The sequence below is a fragment of the Neurospora tetrasperma genome (assembly GCF_000213175.1).
Source record: "Neurospora tetrasperma FGSC 2508 unplaced genomic scaffold NEUTE1scaffold_2, whole genome shotgun sequence".
Taxonomy (NCBI): domain Eukaryota; kingdom Fungi; phylum Ascomycota; class Sordariomycetes; order Sordariales; family Sordariaceae; genus Neurospora; species Neurospora tetrasperma.
This window is the reverse complement of record NW_009799100.1, coordinates 1558855-1579507: the sequence shown is the minus strand read 5'-3', so window position 1 is coordinate 1579507 and position 20653 is coordinate 1558855. Positions and strand designations below refer to the sequence as shown.

Below are 20653 nucleotides of genomic sequence, written 5' to 3'. Positions count from 1 at the left end.
GGGGGGCGTCTGCAGAGTTGCGGGAGCTGTGTATGGCGTTCTGCAAGTGAATAGGTAGAAGTATCCATTTAGTATGGTGAGCATGCTCGCATGGGAATGGAATGGGGGGAAGGGGGCTTTCGTCTTAGTTCCTGTCTCTGGCAATTAATTGCTGTTGATTAGTCATTGAATCGATATGTTAACGACGTAGGCATTTGCCATGACATATAAAGTTGGAAAGTTGAGTACTGTATGTACAAACGAGACAAAGGATTGTTCAACTTGAGGTGTTGAAGAGAGAGATGAGACGGCGGCCGACGGCCCTGGGGATCGCCGAGGTGAACAGCAGCAGTCCAGAGTGGAGCAAAAGAACCCTAGAATATGGTCTCTTGGCATTCGATTTTCGGAAGCATCCATCCCAGGCAATGTCTTTTTTTACTGTTTGATACACGGCTGTCCTTCGGGCTCTGCCTTTTCTCTCTCGCTTTAGCAGTAATGTCGCCTAATGCTTCAGCGTGAGCCTGGCCTCGGTCCAGACTGATAACAAGAACCAAAGAATGAGGTAGCAGAGAAGGGCTGTGAGAGTCAGAGACAAAAGGCGAGGATGACCTGGACCTTGAATGTCAGCACTTGCAAGTAATCATTCTTTCATTCAAATTCATTTTCAGGTACCGGATCAGCCCATGGAAGTTTTTTTTTCCCCTTTACCCCTGACTAGTAATATGACTGGATGGTGACACCCAGAGGAACCTGGAAACACCCTCCTCTTCCCAGAGCCCCGTGATTTGTTTGTGGTGTCATTAATCCCGTGTTGGAATGTGATAGGGCCAAAGGCCATGGCATGGTTGTTGAAAGAAAAGATCTCTTCACCATAACGGCGGAATCTTAGATCTTGTATATTGGAATTCCTGATTCCTGCGGTTCATAAGATGAGATATGCGGTACACAGCCGCCAAAGGCAAGGACCCATTCGTCGTGCTGTCGTTGGTTGTGAACCTGGTGAAATGGCATCATTTCCTGCTTCCCGTGGCAGACGGCAGCCCGCTCTGGGGGAAATGGACGCGATCTCACTTTTTTTTCCTTCTCTCCTAGACGATGACTCGAGCGGGTTGCCATGAGGTAGGCACCTCGTGCATGAGCATAAGGTTGGTGGCTCATTCAGTCTAGTGATCCATTGTCACTTTGCTTTTGCCTTTCTTCTTTTCTTTTTCTTCGCGCGAAGTCGAACGGCGAACAATCAAACGGCGCTCACCGTTGTCTTCGTTCCATTGCGACCACGGCCCACGGCTGATGCGCCTTATCCATTCCCCGAACCTGGCCTGCATCAATATCCATTCAGGCACGCAACAATTTTGGTGTCTTGTCAGCCAATGAAGCTTGGGTGCTTGCCCGGAATTGGGATCCTTTGTGTGACTGATTGGGTTTTCTTCCTCTTGCCAAACATCATGAAATCTTAAAAGTCGTGTGTGTGTCTATCATTGTAGCGTCTTTATCTCTGTTCCCAACACAGACATAGACCTTACTTTACAAGTCAACTACGCCCGTAATCTTGTGCGCAGTCGCCGCAAGCTCCCGGGGAGGCTCTTGTGCTCTCAATTTGGCATGCTGTGGGACTTGGTGGGTGCTTGTTTGGGTCGAGCGTGTGCGATGTCGAAGCAGCGGGTGTGAACGGGAAGTGCAATTGCGGTTCTCGGTTAAATTTCAACAAGCGCCCGTTCACGTGTTAATGCTGTCTGCTCCATCATCACGCATCGTGCCCATTTCCTGGATCTCTCTCTGAAATGCTGTACCGTCTCTTGTGCCTGGTTTGTCAGCTCCTTCGCGCTGGTGGATTCCAAGTCCCACTGTCCTACCGACGGGAAATGGCCAAGCACGGCATCACCTGCAGAATCAGGCATTCAGACTGAGTATCCATCTCGTATACGGTAAAAACCACCCCCAAGAGTCGTCCAAGACAGCCAGTTAGCGCACGGGGTGACCCGCTGTTGCGCAACCTACAACAACAACTCCACGCTCGCTTTTGGTGATACTTGTAGCCTCATACTGCTTCTGACCCTTATCGCTGTCCCTTGAGGAGGAGAAGGGAGGCTTTTCGAAGAGATAGACAGCTTTCCACGACCTTTGTGCTCGGATATATGGATGCTGCCGTGACTCTGGGCACTCTGGACATCTCAAGTGCACCCGACACACGTGTCAAGCTGACAGACACCGGGCCGCGCTGTACATAGCGTAGTGTAGTTGAACGACGCCTTGCCCTGCAGAAACTATCGGCGGCTTTGTGCACTAGTTACTATTCCCAGGATTGGGCCGGCGCTACTGCATGGGGACTGCGTGTGGAACAGTGGAACTGAAAGCCGCAAATCTTTGGATCCATTGCACTGAACACGAACCAAGCGTGGCGACGGCGACAGCGACGATGATGGCGACGTTACGACCGAAAGTTTGAGTCCTTTGGTATCTTCCAAGGGAAGCACTGATAAATGAATGCATCGTATGTCGTTTTTGAGCGAAGCTGGGTTTGTCGGCGCTCGCTTCTATTATGTTACACAAGAAAGACTTTTACCAAAAGACAGGATGACGCCAATTAGATGGACTCCGATGGGCTGAAGCTTGGGAGAAGAGGGGGTTACTATGACATAATTGGCTCCAGCGCACCCCGGTCCAGCCAGATTGGAGGAGGGAAAATTGGAGTTTTCGGGGTCCCGCAACGCACATCGATACACTGGACACATTGTATCGTCGATTTGGCGAAAGAACATAGGGAACTCCATTTCCTGCAAGCCACGGGCAGCCCCAGCTTCCCGCCATCGTGAGAGGTGGGTCAAAAAAATACAATACCAACATAGTACACTATAAGTAAGGGTGAACTGTTGGCCACTCATTGCAACATCTCAGTGCTCACCGGGGGGCCGCGATTATTGTGATGAGGACGGATACGAGCGTTTCGGGCACTGTTTGCAGACGGCCACGGCAACCCCAGACTACTATTAGTACGCAGTAGGGAGTGGCCGAGACTTTTGCGCCTATCAGTGGCTATAAAAGGCGTGGTCTGCAATGCGCGCCGACGACAGATGTATGTTGGGTGCAAATATTGGCAGCAGACATTTATGCAATGGAAGCTTTCAAGTGCAGAAATGATTGATGGAGAAATGCCAAAGCTTCAAGAACACGAAAAGAGCGAGAGATAGGCACTGACGGGTCGATATCCGGAGCGCCAAGAACTCGTTGCAACCGGCTGGCCTTCGTTGTGAATCTCGATGCCGACCAAAAAAGCCCATACAAAAGCCAAGTAGGTAGGGTCATTGAACTTCGGTGATGGAGTCTTGTTCTACAGAGAGGCCATTTTCAAAAATGACCAAGCGCATCTTCAAGGTCAGCATGTCCAGCTGATGTTCAGTTTGCCAATATGGCGTTCAAGATGTCCGATGCAGCCGGGGGGACACAGAGCATCGATCCGACTCCGGACTGGGTCCCGTCGGGCGGTCTCGATGTCCTGGTCCTGGCAATCCGAGAAATGCCCGTTTCGTCGAACGGCAAGCCTTATCATGAGGGGACCTTTAGATGGGCTTTACACCACCACGTTTTCGGGGCAGTCCAATGGTTGCCGCCACTGCTTAGAGCACCTGCCATTTCCATGGCAATGGCCGGTGGGCGTGCTCGACCGTTGAACATTTTCCGGTTTCCATGTTTTCATTGGTAGCATATCGGTCGTGATGCATATGTCCGTCACTTGCGGCGTCCAGTAGGTCGTCGTCCAAGCTATCTCGTGAGAGCCTACGTGAGATGAGAGGAGAAAAGTGCGGAGAAAGGTTGCGCCAGACGCAATGCGCAAAAGACAAGTCGAATTTAACAGGAGCAGTGTGGAAAAGGAGAGAGATTATTGATGGCGGGGAAGACCTAAATTTGAGGGAGGACGGGAATGATTATGTAGTTGCATCGCCCAGTGACGCCCGTGATCCACTTTATGTGCAACATTCAAGCTTCCTATAGCGCCAGCACATTACGATACGCCAATGATACGCTTGCGAAATACGGAGTACGGAGTTCCAGTGCCCTGGCTGCATGCCCTAATAGTTTAGCGCAGTCGGTAGAGCTCCACTTCAGACTTCAGACGCACACACGCACGCCCGCTGTCAACTACCATAGCGTAAGAGGGTTGCAACTGGACCTCGCAAGTCGCAGGCCCGGGCAGGGCAGAGGGCAGCAGGGCAAGCACGCATTTTCAACGGCAGGGCATATGGTTTCCAGCTTACCGTCCACCCACGGCAGGGACGCCGGGGAAGCTCAGGTCCCCTTTTTTAATTTTATTTTTCAGCTAGATGTGATGTCCAGCCCATGTAAGGACGTCATGGCTTCGGTTGAGGGAGTGAACCAACTATCACTATCAGATATCTACACAGGGACGCGATGCCTGCCACTTGAAGAGGCAACTGAATGCGTGACCTCACTCCAGAGCTACTTCAATGCGAAGAAAGTGCGAGATTGAATCCTGGACGACAATAACTGAACGGTTCCGTACCTTCCAGTTCATTGCTTCACCCCCAGGCTGCTCCTAAAGGTAGAGGTACCTACCTTCGTACAGGTATCTTTCTGCGTTACACTATTTTACCTTAGCTAAGCTTTACATCCACATTACTTGCCTCCCCAGGGCACTCATTGCTCCCCACTGCGGTTCCTTCCATCCTTTCCTCTCCATGCTTCAGGTTCTTCAGATGGAAGTCACCTTGTAAAAGCGGCACTTGCCGTCTCCTCCTCCCCCTCGTTCGTCGGCTGTTGATCGATTTCTTCATTCTTCTTTTCCATTTGCTGCCATTCATAACCATCTCACCTGCACCTCACCTCCAATCTCCATCCATCGTTTTCCTCTTTTCTAAGGGACCGCCCCGTCTCCCCGTCCGGCCCGCAGTCACAGTTCACAAAGGTAATTACCCATTTTATTCCTTTGCCCAACCGTTGTCTACCTGTCCAACCCAATACACGCAGTGCACCTTCAAGTTGGAGCTGTGCCTCTCGAATACGCAAGCTATCCCCAGATCCCCCCTCTATCACCCGAGCTGCCAGCAAGGCGCAGGACAGTCGATAATACTTCTCTCATTGCTCCCTTCGTCACACCTTCCTCCAAGTTGATCCCACCCCACCTTATATCCTGCCCTTTTTATTTCAACCCAGCAACAGGGAAAATTTGGGTGTCGATCATTGCTACCTCTGCCCTCGCTCTCACTTTCCCTTGCCCACCACTCCAGCCAACATCCCCCTTATTTGTTGCTTGGGACCTGCTTCCACGTTGCGCTCAAACCTCCTGGTTTTGCCTCCGAGTTCCCTCAAGAGCCGAATGCTACGTCGCTTGGTTGCGTGGTGGAAGTGTGTCCGCGGAACAAAGAGGAAACACCGGGACTGCTTCATTCTCGTGCACTCTCTTCTCCAACAAAGCAAAGACACTCATTGACAATTCTACCGGTAGAACATAATTTCCTTGGCATACCTCCAAACGAATCCAAGCCAGACCCTGCATGGATATCTGAATCAGTACCTGACTACCTCGATCCTTGGAAATACCACCACACTGCCATCCCAGGTCGTCGCGACAAAAGAATCGCCACCTCGCAAACCGTCCTCAGCCGCCCCTTCCTCTAGCTTTCTACTCACTCAATCCTGCGACATATCACCGCGCCTCTCACATTGGCATATATCAAGCATGGTTTGAAGATATTGGCCCCCACATTAGATTCGTAGGCCGTCTGGGTACTCGTCTTGCCTTCTTTTGGTCTACCACACCTTGGAATCATGGTCATAATGAACCGGTCGCATCTACTACAAAACACAGACAATACTAGAAACCAGCCATACGTGCCATCTTACAGCTAGTTGTACACAACCACACAGCTTTCCGGTTGCACCACAACGGTTTCTTGCCAAACGTCCGTCCGAGTCATCATGGCAATCTGGCCATTTCGGCGGAAAAGCCGTAAGAGGCGTTCTCGCCCCGCCACGACGGATTTCGATGGGCATCGAGATGCTACCCAAATAGGCCAAGCTTCGACAGCGGAACAGGCAAAGACTGGGCAGGATCGAGCGGATCCTCACAAGCTTCCACGAAGAGCACGCACCTACAGCTTCTCCCCCGGTCGCCACGATTCGATTAAACTTGGGCGGAAGATTAGCGTTGAAGGAAAATGGAGAGTCACGGGATTAGCAGCAAACTCTCAAGGGCCCACCAACACTGAACTAGGTCGGAACGTGTTCTTTCGCGTGCCTACTCTTCACAACAAACGCGACGGCGATGACCTACTACGAAAGAAATCGAGCAAGAAGAGGCGGAGGGACGATCGTGCGCGGGAGGCAGAGATCAAGGCGATGAGCACATATGTGCCTATTCGAGCAGCAACCGAGGACTGGATGGCGGGACGCCCCATGAAGAAGGACAGCAAGAAAATCAAGAATGGTCTCGGATTTCGGGGTCAGAGATCCTCCGACGTGTCCTTACCCGTACGCGAATCCCTTAACTCGGCCTTTTCATCCGACTCCGAACAAATCTCCTACAAAGTCTCGGCATTCGAAGCACTCGCTCCTAGGCCAACCCTTCGATATTCTACACATCCGCGACAGGGCTCTTCACATGGCGAGGTTGACGCATCAGGGCTTGCCAAGAAACCTTCACAGCGCCAGAAGAGGCTCGTAGAACCCATACCAGAGGCGACACTGAAGGCACATAAACGTGTTGACGACCTCGCTAATGACCTAAGCGCGAGTGATCTTCGCGAGTTGATGGAGCGAGATCGGCGACGGCGCGAACGGAGACAGCAGCGAGAACAGGAAAAGGCGCAAACGAAACTAGCCGAACGGGTGGAAAAGCAGCGCGCTGATGAGAATGACGCGCAGAAGGAAGGCAGGGAGTCTCCTCCAAACCTGGAGAGAGGCGTTCTTGGCCGTGAGGCCGTGGGTTTGGGGATCGACCCTGCGTCTGCGGTGGTAACGTCATCAAGGATTCGTAAATCGGACGAGCTTTCAAGATCAGCAAGAAAGCGATCGAGGGAAGAATTCAACGAAGGAAAAGACGAGGAAAATAGGCGACCATACCCACTGAGATCTTTCCATCGCACGGAAAGCATTCCGATCGAGACTCCCACTTCCCCCCTCGGGCCAGAAGCCCCTGGCTTAGCCAATTCGCATTCAAGGGGTTTCTTCTTTAGCACGAATGGTCGATCATCTCGACAAGCCTCCTCGGCCAAGACGGAGCACTCGGAACAGATGCGGAGAGGGTCGGAGACCAGCGGCTCCAGAGGACCAATATCATGGGCATCCATCTTCAGGTGGGGGAACAAGAACAGACGAAGCTCCGGTGGGCCGTCTTCGTTCTCCAACACGTCGCGCGACTCGATGCAAACGCCACAACTACAGGTGCCAACACCACCATCCAATTTCACCCCGCGACGGGTTAGCTCGGGAGTACCGAAGCGCACGAAATCGCGCTTCCGTGAAGATCTTCCCGAGCTCCCAATCACGCCACCGGGATCCAGGATACACTTAAACGAGGGTGATTCGATTCCCCCCACGATCGCCGAGGCGTCTCCTAACCCAAACAATGATATCGATCCTCTAGGAGTAACGACATCGGAGAATGGCCCTAGATACGAGACACCAACGTCATCAGAACAGAGATCTGTGGACGCACTCCGTCATACGCCCTCGTCCTTCGGCCACCCCGATGAGCGTAATATGACCCCTGAACCGCAGACCATGTCGCTTGCCTCCATAGATTCTGAGGCATCATGGCTATCCGGGCGCTTTTCGGCGAAGAGGCGAAAGTCATCAAGTCTCATGAGGTCATCAACACCATACAGGCAGCTTCCTCGGACATTAGAGCCGGATAACGAGATTCAGGATGGATATTCGCCCGAGCATGAACACCTAAATGAGGAATCATCCATCGTGGATGATGATTATCTATCCCGTGTTGCACGTCCTAGTGGAGAACGTCCTGGATGGAACCGGCAATCCAGTGGGGAGGCTCGCGCATCAAGTGATTGGGAAGAGGAACCTCATTGGGGATCTGTCAGGGAAGGGCAACCCGTTGTCATTCACGGTCATCCTGCCAATGTCCGAACGAAAAGCTTTGAAGGTTATCTCAATTTCTTGGGCGATACGCATACTCCCGAGGCAAGCCCCGAACACTCGGACACCTTGGGGGATGTGAAATACGAGGAGATTCGGCGAGCGACCAGCGTGAATCTGGGCAAGGGACACGCACGACACATTAGCGCCGGCAGCGCTCGGCTACTGTCCCTGTCCCCGCGTTCTTCCACCGATAAACGGAGGAGTCTACCACCGAAACTCCTGGATGACTCGGCAGCGCAAGCAGCTGGAGTCGAGAAGCAGTGAGTGGGCGATATGTAGTGGTTATGACTGGCTGATCCCGCGAGATACCCCACCCTCGTTTCGATTTGTTTTGTCTTGTTCATAACATTTTGTGAAGGCGCCATTTTCTAACTTACCGATTACCATTCACTCGTTGGAGGCGCTTTTCCTTTGTTCTTCGCACCACACTACACCACATTACAAAAAATACCCCATCACCTTTCTGTCATTGACAGGAATTACAAAAACCCCATCATATTCTCGCACAGATCAGCCACCCCCAACTCTACGTTTCGCTCACTCCTTTCTTGCTTGGCTCTGGCTTACAATGCTTCGGTCGCCATGGTGGTTTCTGAGACAAAACTAAGGTCGTGATCACTCAATCACGCCTGCGCGTGGTCATATATGCCATTGCTTTCCAACCATGGATGTGTTGGAATAATCGCTTTTTAATATTTCTTCTCAAATACTTTTGTTCACGGAATGCTTTGTTTTTGCTTTTACTTTGATACCAGATAGGATACCCCCAAGGAAGCGCATGGAAGTCAGGCAAGCAAGGAGGGAGACCACGAAGGGAGGATATGGCAAAAAAGAACCATTTAGGAGCGTTGTATATCCAGGGGATATGGCAAGGAAAGACAGATGGATGGATGGATGGATGGATGAATAATTATCTATCGATTGCGTTCCTTGACTCTACTTCTCCCACGGTACAAGAGAGAGCTTGGCTAGATAAATAATAGACGGTCAAAAGAAGAAGCGAATGATGCTTTACTCCCGTTCCATGCTCACAAATTGATGTGATAGATGCTCTCCTTTACTGAACCTTTCGTATCGTGGTACTTGTATGTCTGCAAGAACAATACATTCCTCTACTATTACTCTGCCCTCTGCCCGCCAGTCCGTCACGTTACGCTACCACATGAGGACAGGACACAAACATCCTCAATACGAAGGTTACATTTAGCCTAAGGAAACCCAAACAACCATCACGTCGCCAGTGAGTGAGCGCTTACGATGTTCATGTTTCTATAATACGAGGATATCATGGTACAGAAAGAAAACGAACAGACCAAAAGAGAAAATTTTTTTTTAACAAAATTAACAAAATTATTAAATCAAGAAATGAAGGAATAAAATGAAAAAAGGACGGGTTAATTTGTGGTAATGGCTTGCTTTGACCACACCCCTGGACACACCACCACGGGGTGTTCCGTTCGCTGTCCAACCTGTACTCACACAACCTTGATAAAATATAATGAAAATACCGTGACGACGACGACCTACCCTACTGTGTGTGCCAAGTTGCTTTCTTCAACCAGTTTATTGTTCTTCCTTTTTGGCCTCCAATTTTCTCTCTTTTTCTCTTCTTCTTTTTCCTCTTTTTAAATTTCTTTTAAATTTCTTTTCGATGTTACTTAGTGCATAATGCGTACAGAAGCGGTCTTGAGAACCTAAAGTCCACGACGTTAGAGGTTTCTTGACATGAGTCGATTGGTGTAAAAATCTAAGTCATTATTGAGGACTTTTGCATTTCTTGGTTCATTTCACCAGGTAACTTGTATCAATGATTTGTGACGGGTTGGTATTTGAAGGGTACCTAGATAAACCTCTCTCTATAGAGGTAGTTCGTGGGTCGGTCTGTAGCCTGATGTGATCATATTTGTTGTTTCCGAGGGTTCATCGGTGTGATTAGAGGTAAACTCAAGTCAAAAAATACTGTCCCCCCTTACCCATATTGGGACCATCACTGTACCTAGAGGTATTCTTGTCTTCAGACAGGTAGGTGTTCTTTCCTATGCGGCTCGAGATTTCACGTTTTCGTGGTAGCTCCTTCCTTCGTTTCTTCCTTGTTACCTTCCTTCCTTCCTCAAGGTTGGAAGTTGTATGAGCTTTCAAATTTGAAATTGCGCATCTGGTTTGTGAGGAGATGGTACAATAGGCATCTTGGGCATCACAGTTTGGACATTTGTGTCCACGATTGGAAGCAAGATATTCCCGTGCCCGGCAGATGCAATATTGTATCAAGAAAAAGAAGAAGAAAATGTTTTGAACGATGGTGCTGCGTGAACTCAGCTTAAAAGAAATATGTCACTCCATAACACCCGCCCACCCATCCACCTACCATTCGATAGCCACATAAACTCCATGGACGAGAAACGCCTGGTAACAACAAGCCCTGATGTAAACACAAGAAAGAGGCCCCACATTCTCTCAACGCCGGGATATGACGGATCAAAAGATAAACATCCGATTTCGTTCAAATTGTGAAGAAAAAGCAAAGAATAAGAAAAAGTAAATGTGTTGTAAGGTTCACCAACGGCGACTATCAAGCATGTTAGCGTTTATTCCCTTAGATAGAAAGATATGACTGAAGTTACTCACCCAAAAGCCGCAGCAACCTTGACCCTCGGCGCCACCTTCTTGGGAACCACCTTTGACTTCACGGGCTCATTAGGCTCGTCGGTCAAACCCAGCAGCTCCTTATCCAGCGCCGTGAGGGGGGATTCGCTGCGTTCGCTTCTGCTGCGACTACGGCTCCTACTACGAGTCAAGCTACGACCACGGCTAGCGGAGCGACTGCGCTTTGCAATGCTTCTTGCTGGAGAGAGGTAAGACGAAGCCGGACTACGGCTGCGGCTGCGAGACCGCGTCCTTTTCCTCTGCTGGTATGGCCCCGAAAGCGGTCGGTTGTCTCTGTCCCTGTCCCGATCCCTGTAATCATCGCGATAGAAGGATCTCCGGGGTTTGCGCTCCTGCGAGCGGCTACGACTGCTGTGGTAGCCGCTGTCGTGGCGCATGTCCGCATACTGGGATGGTCGCTCTCTCCCTCTCTCCTTGTCTCTGTCGTCTCTGGACGACGAAGACCTATTGTCGTAGTATGTGTCCCTATTATAGCGATGGTCGATTGATGGGACCTTCGTCTCACCAGCCTGTGGCGACCAGGGATCGGCACTGAAATTATACCTGGGATTTGGAGAGGGTCTGCGAGGAGGTGGTGGATTGGCATCACGGCCATGACCCCGGTCAGGAGTGTCCAGACTCTGTCTGAGCCGCTTTGCATCCCTGGGATCACGATCACGTCCGTCAAAAGTGTCGTCCAGAGGCCGCTTTGGGTGTTGCTGATAACATCGGTGTGCTCGGTCAAATCCGGATGGTGGTTGGTCACGAGGGGCGGAACGTTTGGGCGAGAAATCACGGTGCTGGTCAGGTCGTGGGCGATATCGATCAATTTCCGGCGTCTCTTTTGGTTGGTTCCGAGAGATTGTAAATTTCGGTGGAAGCTTCAACTTGGCTTCTGGATGAGGAGGCGCAGATATTATATGAGTCGTGTACTCATGCTCGCCGATGCGCTTCCTGATCATCCCCGGGTAGAACTTAAAGACAGGGTCTAGCTTAAGAACAGACCAGAAAGATGTCTCCCGGACCGAGAAGGCAAACTCCTTTTCATTTTGATCGTTGAAATAAAGAGACTTGACGCATTTGGCATTGTATGCAGGCGGAATCGTGGGATCATCCGTGTAAGTCGCAGGTAGAGGAATTCCGACCGGATCCGCCGGCTTGACGTCAAGTTCAGGAAAAATGCGCTGCATATCCTTTTCAGATGCTGGATCCCATTCACCGTTTCCTACATCCTCCTTGGGCTCGGGAACCGCTGTCTTGGAATTTGTGGGCTTGGAAGTTCGCTCAGGCTGGACTGTTCGTGGCTCCTTTCGGCGTTCTTGTCGCCCAGGTCCGGCTCGGTCCTCTGAATCATTCACATTTCGACGCCTGTCATTCCTGTCGTTCCTCTCGGCTCTCTCGAACCTCGCGGGCCGGTCGTGCCTCTCAGGCCTTTGGTTCCTATCATTTCGCTCAAAGCGATCGATTCTGTCGAGCCGTTCGCCCCTTTCAAAACCGTCATCTCGATCACGTTTGTCAAACCTGTCCGACCTATCATACCGGTCATGGCGGTCAAACCTGTCGACTCTGTCGTTCCCTTCATCTCTGTTGTGCCTGTCGTGTCTATCTCTTTGCGCATTTGAATGCTTCGGGCCTTGATTCTGTCTCTTGCCACGATGCTTGTTTGCGCCAGAATTGGATGGAGGAGGGGGCGGTAAGTGGGGAGGAGCAAATGGCGGTGGTACCCACCCGGTAGGAGGAGGATACGTAGGGTTCTGACCTGGTGAGTAATGGTATTCCGGCTGCGGTGGCCCACTGTAGCTACTAGGATAGGGAGGTGGTACAGGAGGCGGCGGCACGGGAAGCGGTGGACCCGGTTGAGAATAGGGTTGCGGAGGATAAGCCCCAGGCGGGGGAGGGGGAACGCCGTTCGGGTAGTAGTTGGATGGGGGATACGGAGGAGGATATTGCGGCTGTCCGTAAGGAGGCTGCGGTGCGTACTGCGACGGAGGCGGTGGTACAGCCGGCGGGAACTGGCCATACACAGCCGGCGGCGGGGGATGGTAACTCCCGGAATATGTTGGTAGCGGCGGCGGTGGTGGTGGTGGTGGAAAAGAGGCCGGAGGATAAGCTTGGATCGACGGCGGCGGTGGTGCACCAGGGGGATACGCCGGTGGTTGCGGAGGACCGTATCTTGTGATGGTAGGGCCTTGGCTAGGAGGCAACGGATACCGAGTGACAACGGGCCCCTTTTTATCATGGGAGGCAGCGTTGCGATCCGACGAATGACCTTCCTGGTGCTGAGACTGCCATCGTTGAAGCCCGCTGGAAGGACTGTTAGTCACAAGGTGTAGCAAGTGCGTACCCGTTTGTTACAAAGACAGATGGGCCAAAGAGACCCAAGGTTACTCACGCAGGCACATCCCTAGTAGGCTCTGGACAAGCGACAACCCAATGGCCCCGAGTGCCGCAGTTATAACATATTGGTTCTTGTTGGGAGGAGGACTGTCCCGGAGCGGAGTCGACCGCTGCGGCGGAAGACATGGTATATACGGGTTGACCGGGGGGTGAGCAAAGAGAAATAGTGTTGGGTCACTATGATGAAGAGGAAAGATGGAAAAGAAAAAAAGAATCCCCGGCGATGGGCTGAAGGCGAGGATGAAAAGCCACTTAGGCTGCGTATAACTGCTGAATGGAGTAGGTATATCAGGAGTAGCCTTGTAGTCCCGTGGGTGTAAATATAAAGAGGACCTTGTAGGCGATGATGACTTGTAGCTTCGCTGATGGATGGCGAATGCCTATGATGGATCAGGTTCGCTGCGAGGACATTAGCCTGGCGAGCGACCACCGGGAAGCAAAGAGAGGGTCTCTAACAGAGAGCAGATGCAGACGTGAGCACTGGGAATGTCGCAACCTTTTGGACATGTACATCAACGGGCGCCTCGAGAGCGATGTATATCTAGGCCCGACGTATGCCAGTTGCGCGTCTGTGCCACACGATCTGATTGACCGGCAGCGGGACACTTGAATGGTTTGGGATATACTGCTGTGGCAGTCACTCTTTGTAGGGTGTCGAGGAAGCCGCCAAAAACTAACAAAGCCGCGGCGTCAAGAGATGCCGGATTGAAGATCAGAATGCAAAGAAAAGTCTAGAGGCAAGGCTGCGACAAGTGGCCTGTCTGCCGGCGTGTGGTTGTGGTGTTGTGGAATCGGTCGTGGCTCGACTCTGTGAGGTTCAAGTTGCGAACCAGCTGACTTCGGTTGCCCTACTGACTTCCGATGCAAGTCGCATTTTTGGAGGTTGAAGAGCGCCGCCGTCAGAAGTTCAGCCGCCACTCTCTGGGCGCAAGTGAGCGGGGGCTGACACGCACGAATCACGTGAGAAACAGCCCCTTACTGCATCGGGAATTGGGGGTCTGGCCCGGCTCCGACTCGGCAAGCTGCGTTTGCGTCTCATCGCTTTGATATGGTTGATGTTGGCTCCTTTCTTGCTTTCATGATTTGGTTTGGAGATTGATAGGTTCTAGGAGAACTAGAGGTATAGAGAATAGGACGATGCCTGCAAGAAGAGGCAGAAGCACAGGGCTGGCCATCTATGGAATTCGACAAGTACATCCACCTCAGAGGGGGTCATATAGTAAACATGGAGGACAAAAGGCCAATTCTGAGAGCTAGGATGAGGAAATGAAACGTGTTACCTTTGAATCTTCCCGTCCCCAATCTCCCCGGTGACAGAGAAGTTGGTCCGAGTAAGGGGTTGCCAATGTTGACTGTGATCGACCTCAATAAAGATGATCGCATCGAAAGCCCTCCACTGCGTCCTCGATAAAAGCCCATAGAGGACATGACAAAGACATGTTGCGATGATATCGCGCAGGATGCCCCGTCATGATCCCCATACACCGTCCCATCGTTGGCTGTCTCGGTGGACAGCAAGACCATGAATGCCTTCCTCCCTGTGACCAGATACTACTCGTTGATCAACTCCTGAACTGCGATCCAAGGCAGCCAACAATGGGGCTCGATAAGCTTCGAGCTTAAACGCCAGTGAAAGAGTAGGCATATGAAGCATAAAAAAAGAAATAACCTCGGGCTCAGTCCAACAGAGGCCTCACCAGAGAGGGCAGAGACAACGCTTTGAAAAGCAGTGAAGCCTCAGACTACGCCAGAGAGCAACACTGGACTTTTGCGTCTTGGTCCTGGGAATCTGGCCAGCAATCAATAGACAGAATGAACAGAAAAAGCAGAAAAAGCCATCAGATACAAAGTGTGGACGGAAAAGCCCGGAACTATTGGCAGAAGAGCGCCGAATCAAACCAATGTGTCCGTTGACACAGCTGAAGGATGGGGAAATGAGTTCGCCGAGATATCTTCAGAGGTGGCCGTGGACGCAGCAAAGCAGCAGAGGTGCAAGAGAGAGGAACAGGGAAAGGAATTTGTGAGGGTCCAAGTTGGAAGAGAGGAGGGAGACCGCTGGCTTTTGTATGAACCGGCTACCAAGTGGGGCACAAGCACCCAGTCCCTTCCAGCACGTGTGAGGCCGTGAGTGATGGAGAGCCGGGGATTCAGGGCGTCAAGAGCCTGGGCCGCTGGGTGAGCTGCCGCACGGGCCTTTTCAGTGACGGGCCGGGATGACGGGCGGTTTCCCAGCTGTCTGCTTTCCACTTCCATGTTGCCAGCTGAGTGTCAAGGAACCGTCAACACTTAGCGCAGCTGGCCCGAATGAGGGCACGTCACCTCGTCAGCAGGGGCAGCAGCCCAGGGGCACCTCCACTGCAGATGGGAGGCAGGTGCAGCGCGTCGAGCCTCCTTGGATTCGCCAGGAAAGGCTTCAGCACTCAGGATTGCGCTTCTCCCTCGGCTTCCTCAGCAACAAAAACACACGTCGCCTTCATTTCCACCTCAGTACAGACTGTACAGTACCAATTTCAGATGGAAAGGTGTATTCCTGCTAGGCCGCTTGCGACTGCTCTTTCAGAATCCGTATAGCACATTTCTTCCCTCCCAACTTTCAATTTTTTTTTTTTTTTTTTTTTTTTTCAAGCAAACTGAAGCTGAGCTGTCCCATCACCAAGTGACTGGAGGATTGCGCTCCGTCGTCTGCTGAAGCTCTTTTGCCCCGTTCGATGTGACAATAACGATCTCTCCGAACATGTTGATTCGCATCTATCCAACCACCACCACTGACATCGCTCGCGCTGGGAGAAGCACCAGCCTTTACCGCAACTCGTGATTGCTGAGCCTGTCGACACAACACTACCAACTGCAAACGTGTCCAAGTTGTGTTTCTAGCGCCGTTCCATTGATTCTACTACACGAGAGCATCATCTCTGCCCGTCATGCCTGGCCTTCCCCGTAAGTTGGTCCATTGCACCCTTTGCGCCACCAACGTCGAAAACAGCGGACAGGTCCATGCCCCTCCTCTTCTTGCCCATCCCACGCCCCGCCAAGAAAAAAAGACACCGACAAACACCCAACATACATCCAACGGCGAAGGCATACGACAACCGCTGATATGTGACGTACCGTATAGCTTCGGTCGACCTCGACGAGTGTATCTCGCGCCTCTACAAAAAGGAACTACTCGCTGAATCGGTTATCGAAGCGATATGCGCCAAAACAAAAGAGCTGCTAATGCGCGAGAGCAATGTCGTGCATGTTCGCGCCCCCGTTACTGTGGTCGGTGACATCCACGGCCAGTTCTATGATCTGATAGAGATATTCAGGATCGGTGGCTACTGTCCAGACACGAATTATCTATTTCTAGGTGTGTGATGATCTTGGTAGTAGTGGTGGAAGCAAGACGCGGGCGGCGCGTGCCCCCCCCCCCCCCCCCCCCCCCATGCGATTGCTGCTGAAATGATCATGTTTGGCTAACCTTGGGAGAAAAACAACAGGCGACTATGTCGACCGAGGCATGTTCAGCGTCGAAACCATTTCTCTTCTTGTTTGTTTAAAACTGAGATACCCCAACCGCGTCCATTTGATTCGAGGAAACCACGAGTCCCGCGGCGTAACGCAGTCTTACGGCTTTTATACCGAGTGCTCGCGCAAGTACGGCAATGCCAATGTCTGGCATTACTTTACCGACATGTTTGATTTCCTCACATTAAGCGTGGTCATCAACGACCAAATATTCTGTGTACACGGAGGTGCGATAACCCCCTTTTCTGGGCGCCAGGTGTACAAGCCAGTTGCTAAACCTCTTTTTTCCGCGCCAGGTCTCTCCCCTTCGATCCACTCTATCGACCAAATCAAAGTAATCGACCGCTTCCGAGAGATTCCTCACGAAGGCCCCATGGCCGACCTAGTATGGTCTGATCCCGATCCCGACCGCGACGAGTTCAGTTTATCACCCCGCGGCGCCGGCTACACTTTCGGAGCGCAGGTGGTCAAGAAGTTCCTGGCGGTGAACAACATGAACCACATTCTGCGCGCGCACCAGCTCTGTCAGGAAGGGTATCAGGTGCTATACGACGACCGGCTGAGCACGGTATGGAGCGCGCCCAACTACTGCTACCGGTGCGGAAACATGGCAAGTGTCTTGGAGGTCAGCGATACCGGAGAGCGCTTCTTCAATGTGTTTGCGGCCGCTCCTGAGAACGACGCCGTTAAGGATCAGCAGATGAATCAGGACAAGTCGGCGGAGGGGGGCGCATTGCCGGATTACTTTTTGTAGTAGTCGGCGAGAGACGGGTGACCCCCCTATATAGTGCGCATTCAGGGCGAATGGGGATAGAGGACGGGAACAGAGAGCATGAGCGTTGCGGATGGTCTTGGCTTGAACTTGTTCGCACCAAAGAGTGTGAATACACTGCATATACCCACGCTAGCGACCGCAATGTCATAGATTAGAAGCAGGCATGAATGATAGAGGTACTCGGGACAGTTATTTTTTTTTTTTTTTTCTCTACTAACAAGCAAGCCCTCCGATCTTTTTCATAACAGACAAGAGAAACCGCAACACCTGAATTGCGTATGTGAGAGTTATGTGTGTTTATACTACTAAGATAAGATGTGTATGTATGTAGATAAATATAAGGAAGTTTTCTCCTCTTCCCCTTCCCTCCTGCCCGGAAAGGGGGGCGTATACCCTAAACGACCAAACCATCCTGTGGCCCAGATTCCATTCCGTTCCGTTCGCTTGCCTTTCCAGTCCCATACCTAGATAAGGTGAAACAGACGTCGGTGTGTTTCTACCTTCCTTTCCCTTGTCGAGTTCCGGTAGTGTAGTGTATCTTTCTCCCTGTTTCTTTATCTTCGAAACAGGGAGGAAGCGCGTGTTTAGTCTTCTTTCCTCAGTATGATTAATTTCATCTTCATCCTCTATCGAGTTCGCTCCTCGTTCGCGAATGGCGCATCCCTCTTTGCCCACGAAATCAACCGAGGGCACAGCAGTTCGTCACAGTATGCCAACAGCGAAGTGTATGTGTGTATCCGATGCGGCTGACTAGCTGGACTGAGTGACCGGCTAGCTTAGGGCGAGAAACTAGACGACGATGACGGCGATCTAAACCCGAAAGTAGTTTACCAGTCCTTGGCAATATCGAAGCTCCACTCGAACTCGAGATGGGTCTTGCCATCGTCGTCGACGAAGCGAGAGACGGCGTTGTAGTTGCCACGGGCGAGCATACCAGTGGGGGCCTCCTCCTCGGCGACTAATCGTTGCGTAAAGTCGGTCAGCTATTTTCCGCCCCTATTCACAAGGACAAACAAGCGGACAGGATGTCTGTCACAAAGGAGAGGAAGAAGAAAAAAACTCACAAGTCTTGGTGTACATGGGATTCTTATCCGTGTTGGGCGCATAACTGCCAATCATCTCGCTCGTCTTGCCACCGGGGATCCTGATCTTGCCGCGCTTGACCGTCTGGACGTAGTGCAAGCCGCTCAAAATCTCGTGCTGCACCTTGAACTGGGCCTTCATGGTGAACTTGGCACCCTCCTTGATGGTGAAGGGCTTCTTCTTGAGGTCCTCCAGCGACCCGGGCGTAGACAGGTCGATCACGACGGGCTCCCGGCCGGGGGACTCCATGGAGAGCGAGTGGATGATGCACACGCGCGGGTCGTTGGGGTCGGACAGGTCGTTGCCGCCGCCGAGGCCGAGGGACTCCTTGTAGCGCTTGAGGGACTCGTCGTTCTCGTCTAGGGGAAGGGGTTAGTCATGGTGGTTCTTCTTTTCATGAATGGTATGTCTTTTCTTTGGCATGTATGTGTCTGTGTGTGTGTGGTTGAATGCGGTTGGGTGCTATGTGGATGACGGTGCTGTGGTCTTCCGGTCTGCGATAGCTCTCGCGCCCCTCGTGTTCAAACCAGGGGCATGCCCTGTTGGAAGTTGTGAACGTCTGCGACGACCTTTGGCTTACTTGACCGCCAAGTCAACATTTGCAGAGGTAGGTTTCTGCCACGGGAAACCCACACAAGCTTTACTTTGCGCTTATAGTGGTCGTGATCTTCCCAAAGATTTGGCATGAAAGGTTGCGATGTTGTGAGGCGTTGCCATAGTCCTTTGCGCCGTGAAGCATGGGCGGTGAAAGGGGTCACCATCATGTCGTCACCGCACCCGCAGTTCCCCCTTTTTCCAAAAAAAGTCCCACGATCCGCACGATGCCGCAGAGATGATGCGGGTGAAATAAGATGCATGCGATGCTGAAAAGAAAACAAACAGTAAAGACAAAGGTTGGAACATACCCATCTTGTGGTACTCAGCCAAGGACTGCTTGGGCTGAGAGAGCTTGTAGCCCGAGTTGTCCTCGGGCATCAGATCTTCGTCGTGTCCGCCGGCCATTGTGAATTATTGGGGTAGTGGTTGTTGATTAAAATAGATGATAATCCGTCGGGATATGGAGGATATAAAGTTGCAATGAAGAGTCAAGAAAGACAGGACGGGAGAAGAGAAGAAGTCGACGACGACGGAAGCTATGATGGTATTTACGGCGCCGATCTGATGGAAGGTTTTGGAGGGGTGACGGGACAAAGCGAGGCCGGAGCTTATTTATTTGGGCGACGGGAGCACTGTGCACACCCAATCGACACCCACACAGTTCCAGATTGTCCACCCACGTTCACTGCGAGTCGCCAGGAACCACTCACAATGGAGAGCGGCTGAGCCCAGAGTCAACTGAAGAGAGACGGCGATGGAACTGACTGGCCTGGCAGCAATTCTGAATGGAGGGGCTCGGCACTCTTTCAGGATGTCTTCTCTTTGGCCACAGCTCTTAAAGCTGGTGGGGCCAAGGGGGAGCTGCATCTGGCGGTTGGGGGTCTCGATGCGAGAGCAACACCAAGACGGGCCCATCATTGGATAACCATGGGCCATCTGGAACGCGGTCGACCTCGAATTTGTCCTCCCTGGTTCCCGCGTGCAGAACATATCAAGTCTGGAATCCCCCTCATCCATTGGGCTGCTGGCTGTTGATGTTTCCTTCTTCTGTGCCTCTTGACTGCCTTGCCCGTTGATGCTGTGAAATACACGGGCCTTGTAGTAGCTCACCTGCTTCTCTCCTCGAGCCTGGAGACTATGGTAGAGGTACCTACCTACCTACCTACGTACAGTACATGGCAATAGGGAGCTGCGTAGTGGATTACCTCTAGTGTTCAAGCTACGGCGGTGATCTGATGGACTTGGACAAGTCGAGTGGTTGCACGAAACTGGCGATGTGAACAACAAGTGTCTCTGTTGTCACCGCCCCTGGAGAGGAAAGGAAAAAAGGGGTTCAGAGCTTGGAGAGAGGGTAGCGATGGTGGTGAGCGATGGTGCCAAGACCTGAGAGGGCCGATTCCGATCATTGGGGGCCTTTTTTTTGGGTCGTTCACCGCTCCTTCTTTCCCCGCCAGGGACCCGTCCGCTCGAGATACTGGGGGGGGCTCTCTTCACCGTTGAGTCCCGGCATGTCAGATCACGGAACGGCCAGCCTTCCGGTTATTTTGATTTATAGGC

At 51.9% G+C, this 20653-nt stretch overlaps 6 protein-coding genes across 6 annotated transcripts; 4 read left to right on the top strand and 2 right to left on the bottom strand.

Annotated features, from left to right (window-relative positions):
* Window positions 1-3330: 3330 nt before the first annotated feature.
* Window positions 3331-3577, top strand: NEUTE1DRAFT_28824 (uncharacterized protein; the record flags this gene model as incomplete). The annotated part of the gene is made up of 2 exons (XM_009850410.1): window positions 3331-3351; window positions 3425-3577. Coding segments are annotated over 2 exons (174 nt in total), but the record flags the coding sequence as incomplete, so codon positions are not given.
* A 2336-nt stretch (window positions 3578-5913) lies between these two features.
* NEUTE1DRAFT_145034 (uncharacterized protein) lies at window positions 5914-8560 on the top strand (the record flags this gene model as incomplete). The annotated part of the gene is made up of 1 exon (XM_009850903.1): window positions 5914-8560. One exon carries the CDS (start codon window positions 5914-5916, stop codon window positions 8356-8358), a length of 2445 nt encoding a protein of 814 aa, XP_009849205.1.
* Window positions 8561-10647: 2087 nt separating this feature from the next.
* On the bottom strand, window positions 10648-13260 carry NEUTE1DRAFT_128427 (uncharacterized protein; the record flags this gene model as incomplete). Its single annotated transcript, XM_009850902.1, has 3 exons — window positions 10648-10660; window positions 10720-13050; window positions 13130-13260. 3 exons carry the CDS (start codon window positions 13258-13260, stop codon window positions 10648-10650), a joined length of 2475 nt encoding a protein of 824 aa, XP_009849204.1.
* Window positions 13261-15347: 2087 nt separating this feature from the next.
* Window positions 15348-15671, top strand: NEUTE1DRAFT_38590 (uncharacterized protein; the record flags this gene model as incomplete). The annotated part of the gene is made up of 1 exon (XM_009850457.1): window positions 15348-15671. The coding sequence occupies one exon, from the start codon at window positions 15348-15350 to the stop codon at window positions 15669-15671; it is 324 nt and encodes a 107-aa protein (XP_009848759.1).
* Window positions 15672-15937: 266 nt separating this feature from the next.
* Window positions 15938-17395, top strand: NEUTE1DRAFT_120821 (serine/threonine-protein phosphatase PP2A catalytic subunit; the record flags this gene model as incomplete). Its single annotated transcript, XM_009850901.1, has 4 exons — window positions 15938-16071; window positions 16250-16483; window positions 16614-16868; window positions 16938-17395. The coding sequence occupies 4 exons, from the start codon at window positions 16056-16058 to the stop codon at window positions 17393-17395; spliced, it is 963 nt and encodes a 320-aa protein (XP_009849203.1).
* A 229-nt stretch (window positions 17396-17624) lies between these two features.
* Window positions 17625-19657, bottom strand: NEUTE1DRAFT_116304 (uncharacterized protein; the record flags this gene model as incomplete). Its single annotated transcript, XM_009850900.1, has 3 exons — window positions 17625-18374; window positions 18481-18858; window positions 19405-19657. 3 exons carry the CDS (start codon window positions 19499-19501, stop codon window positions 18244-18246), a joined length of 606 nt encoding a protein of 201 aa, XP_009849202.1.
* Between the last annotated feature and the right edge of the window lie 996 nt (window positions 19658-20653).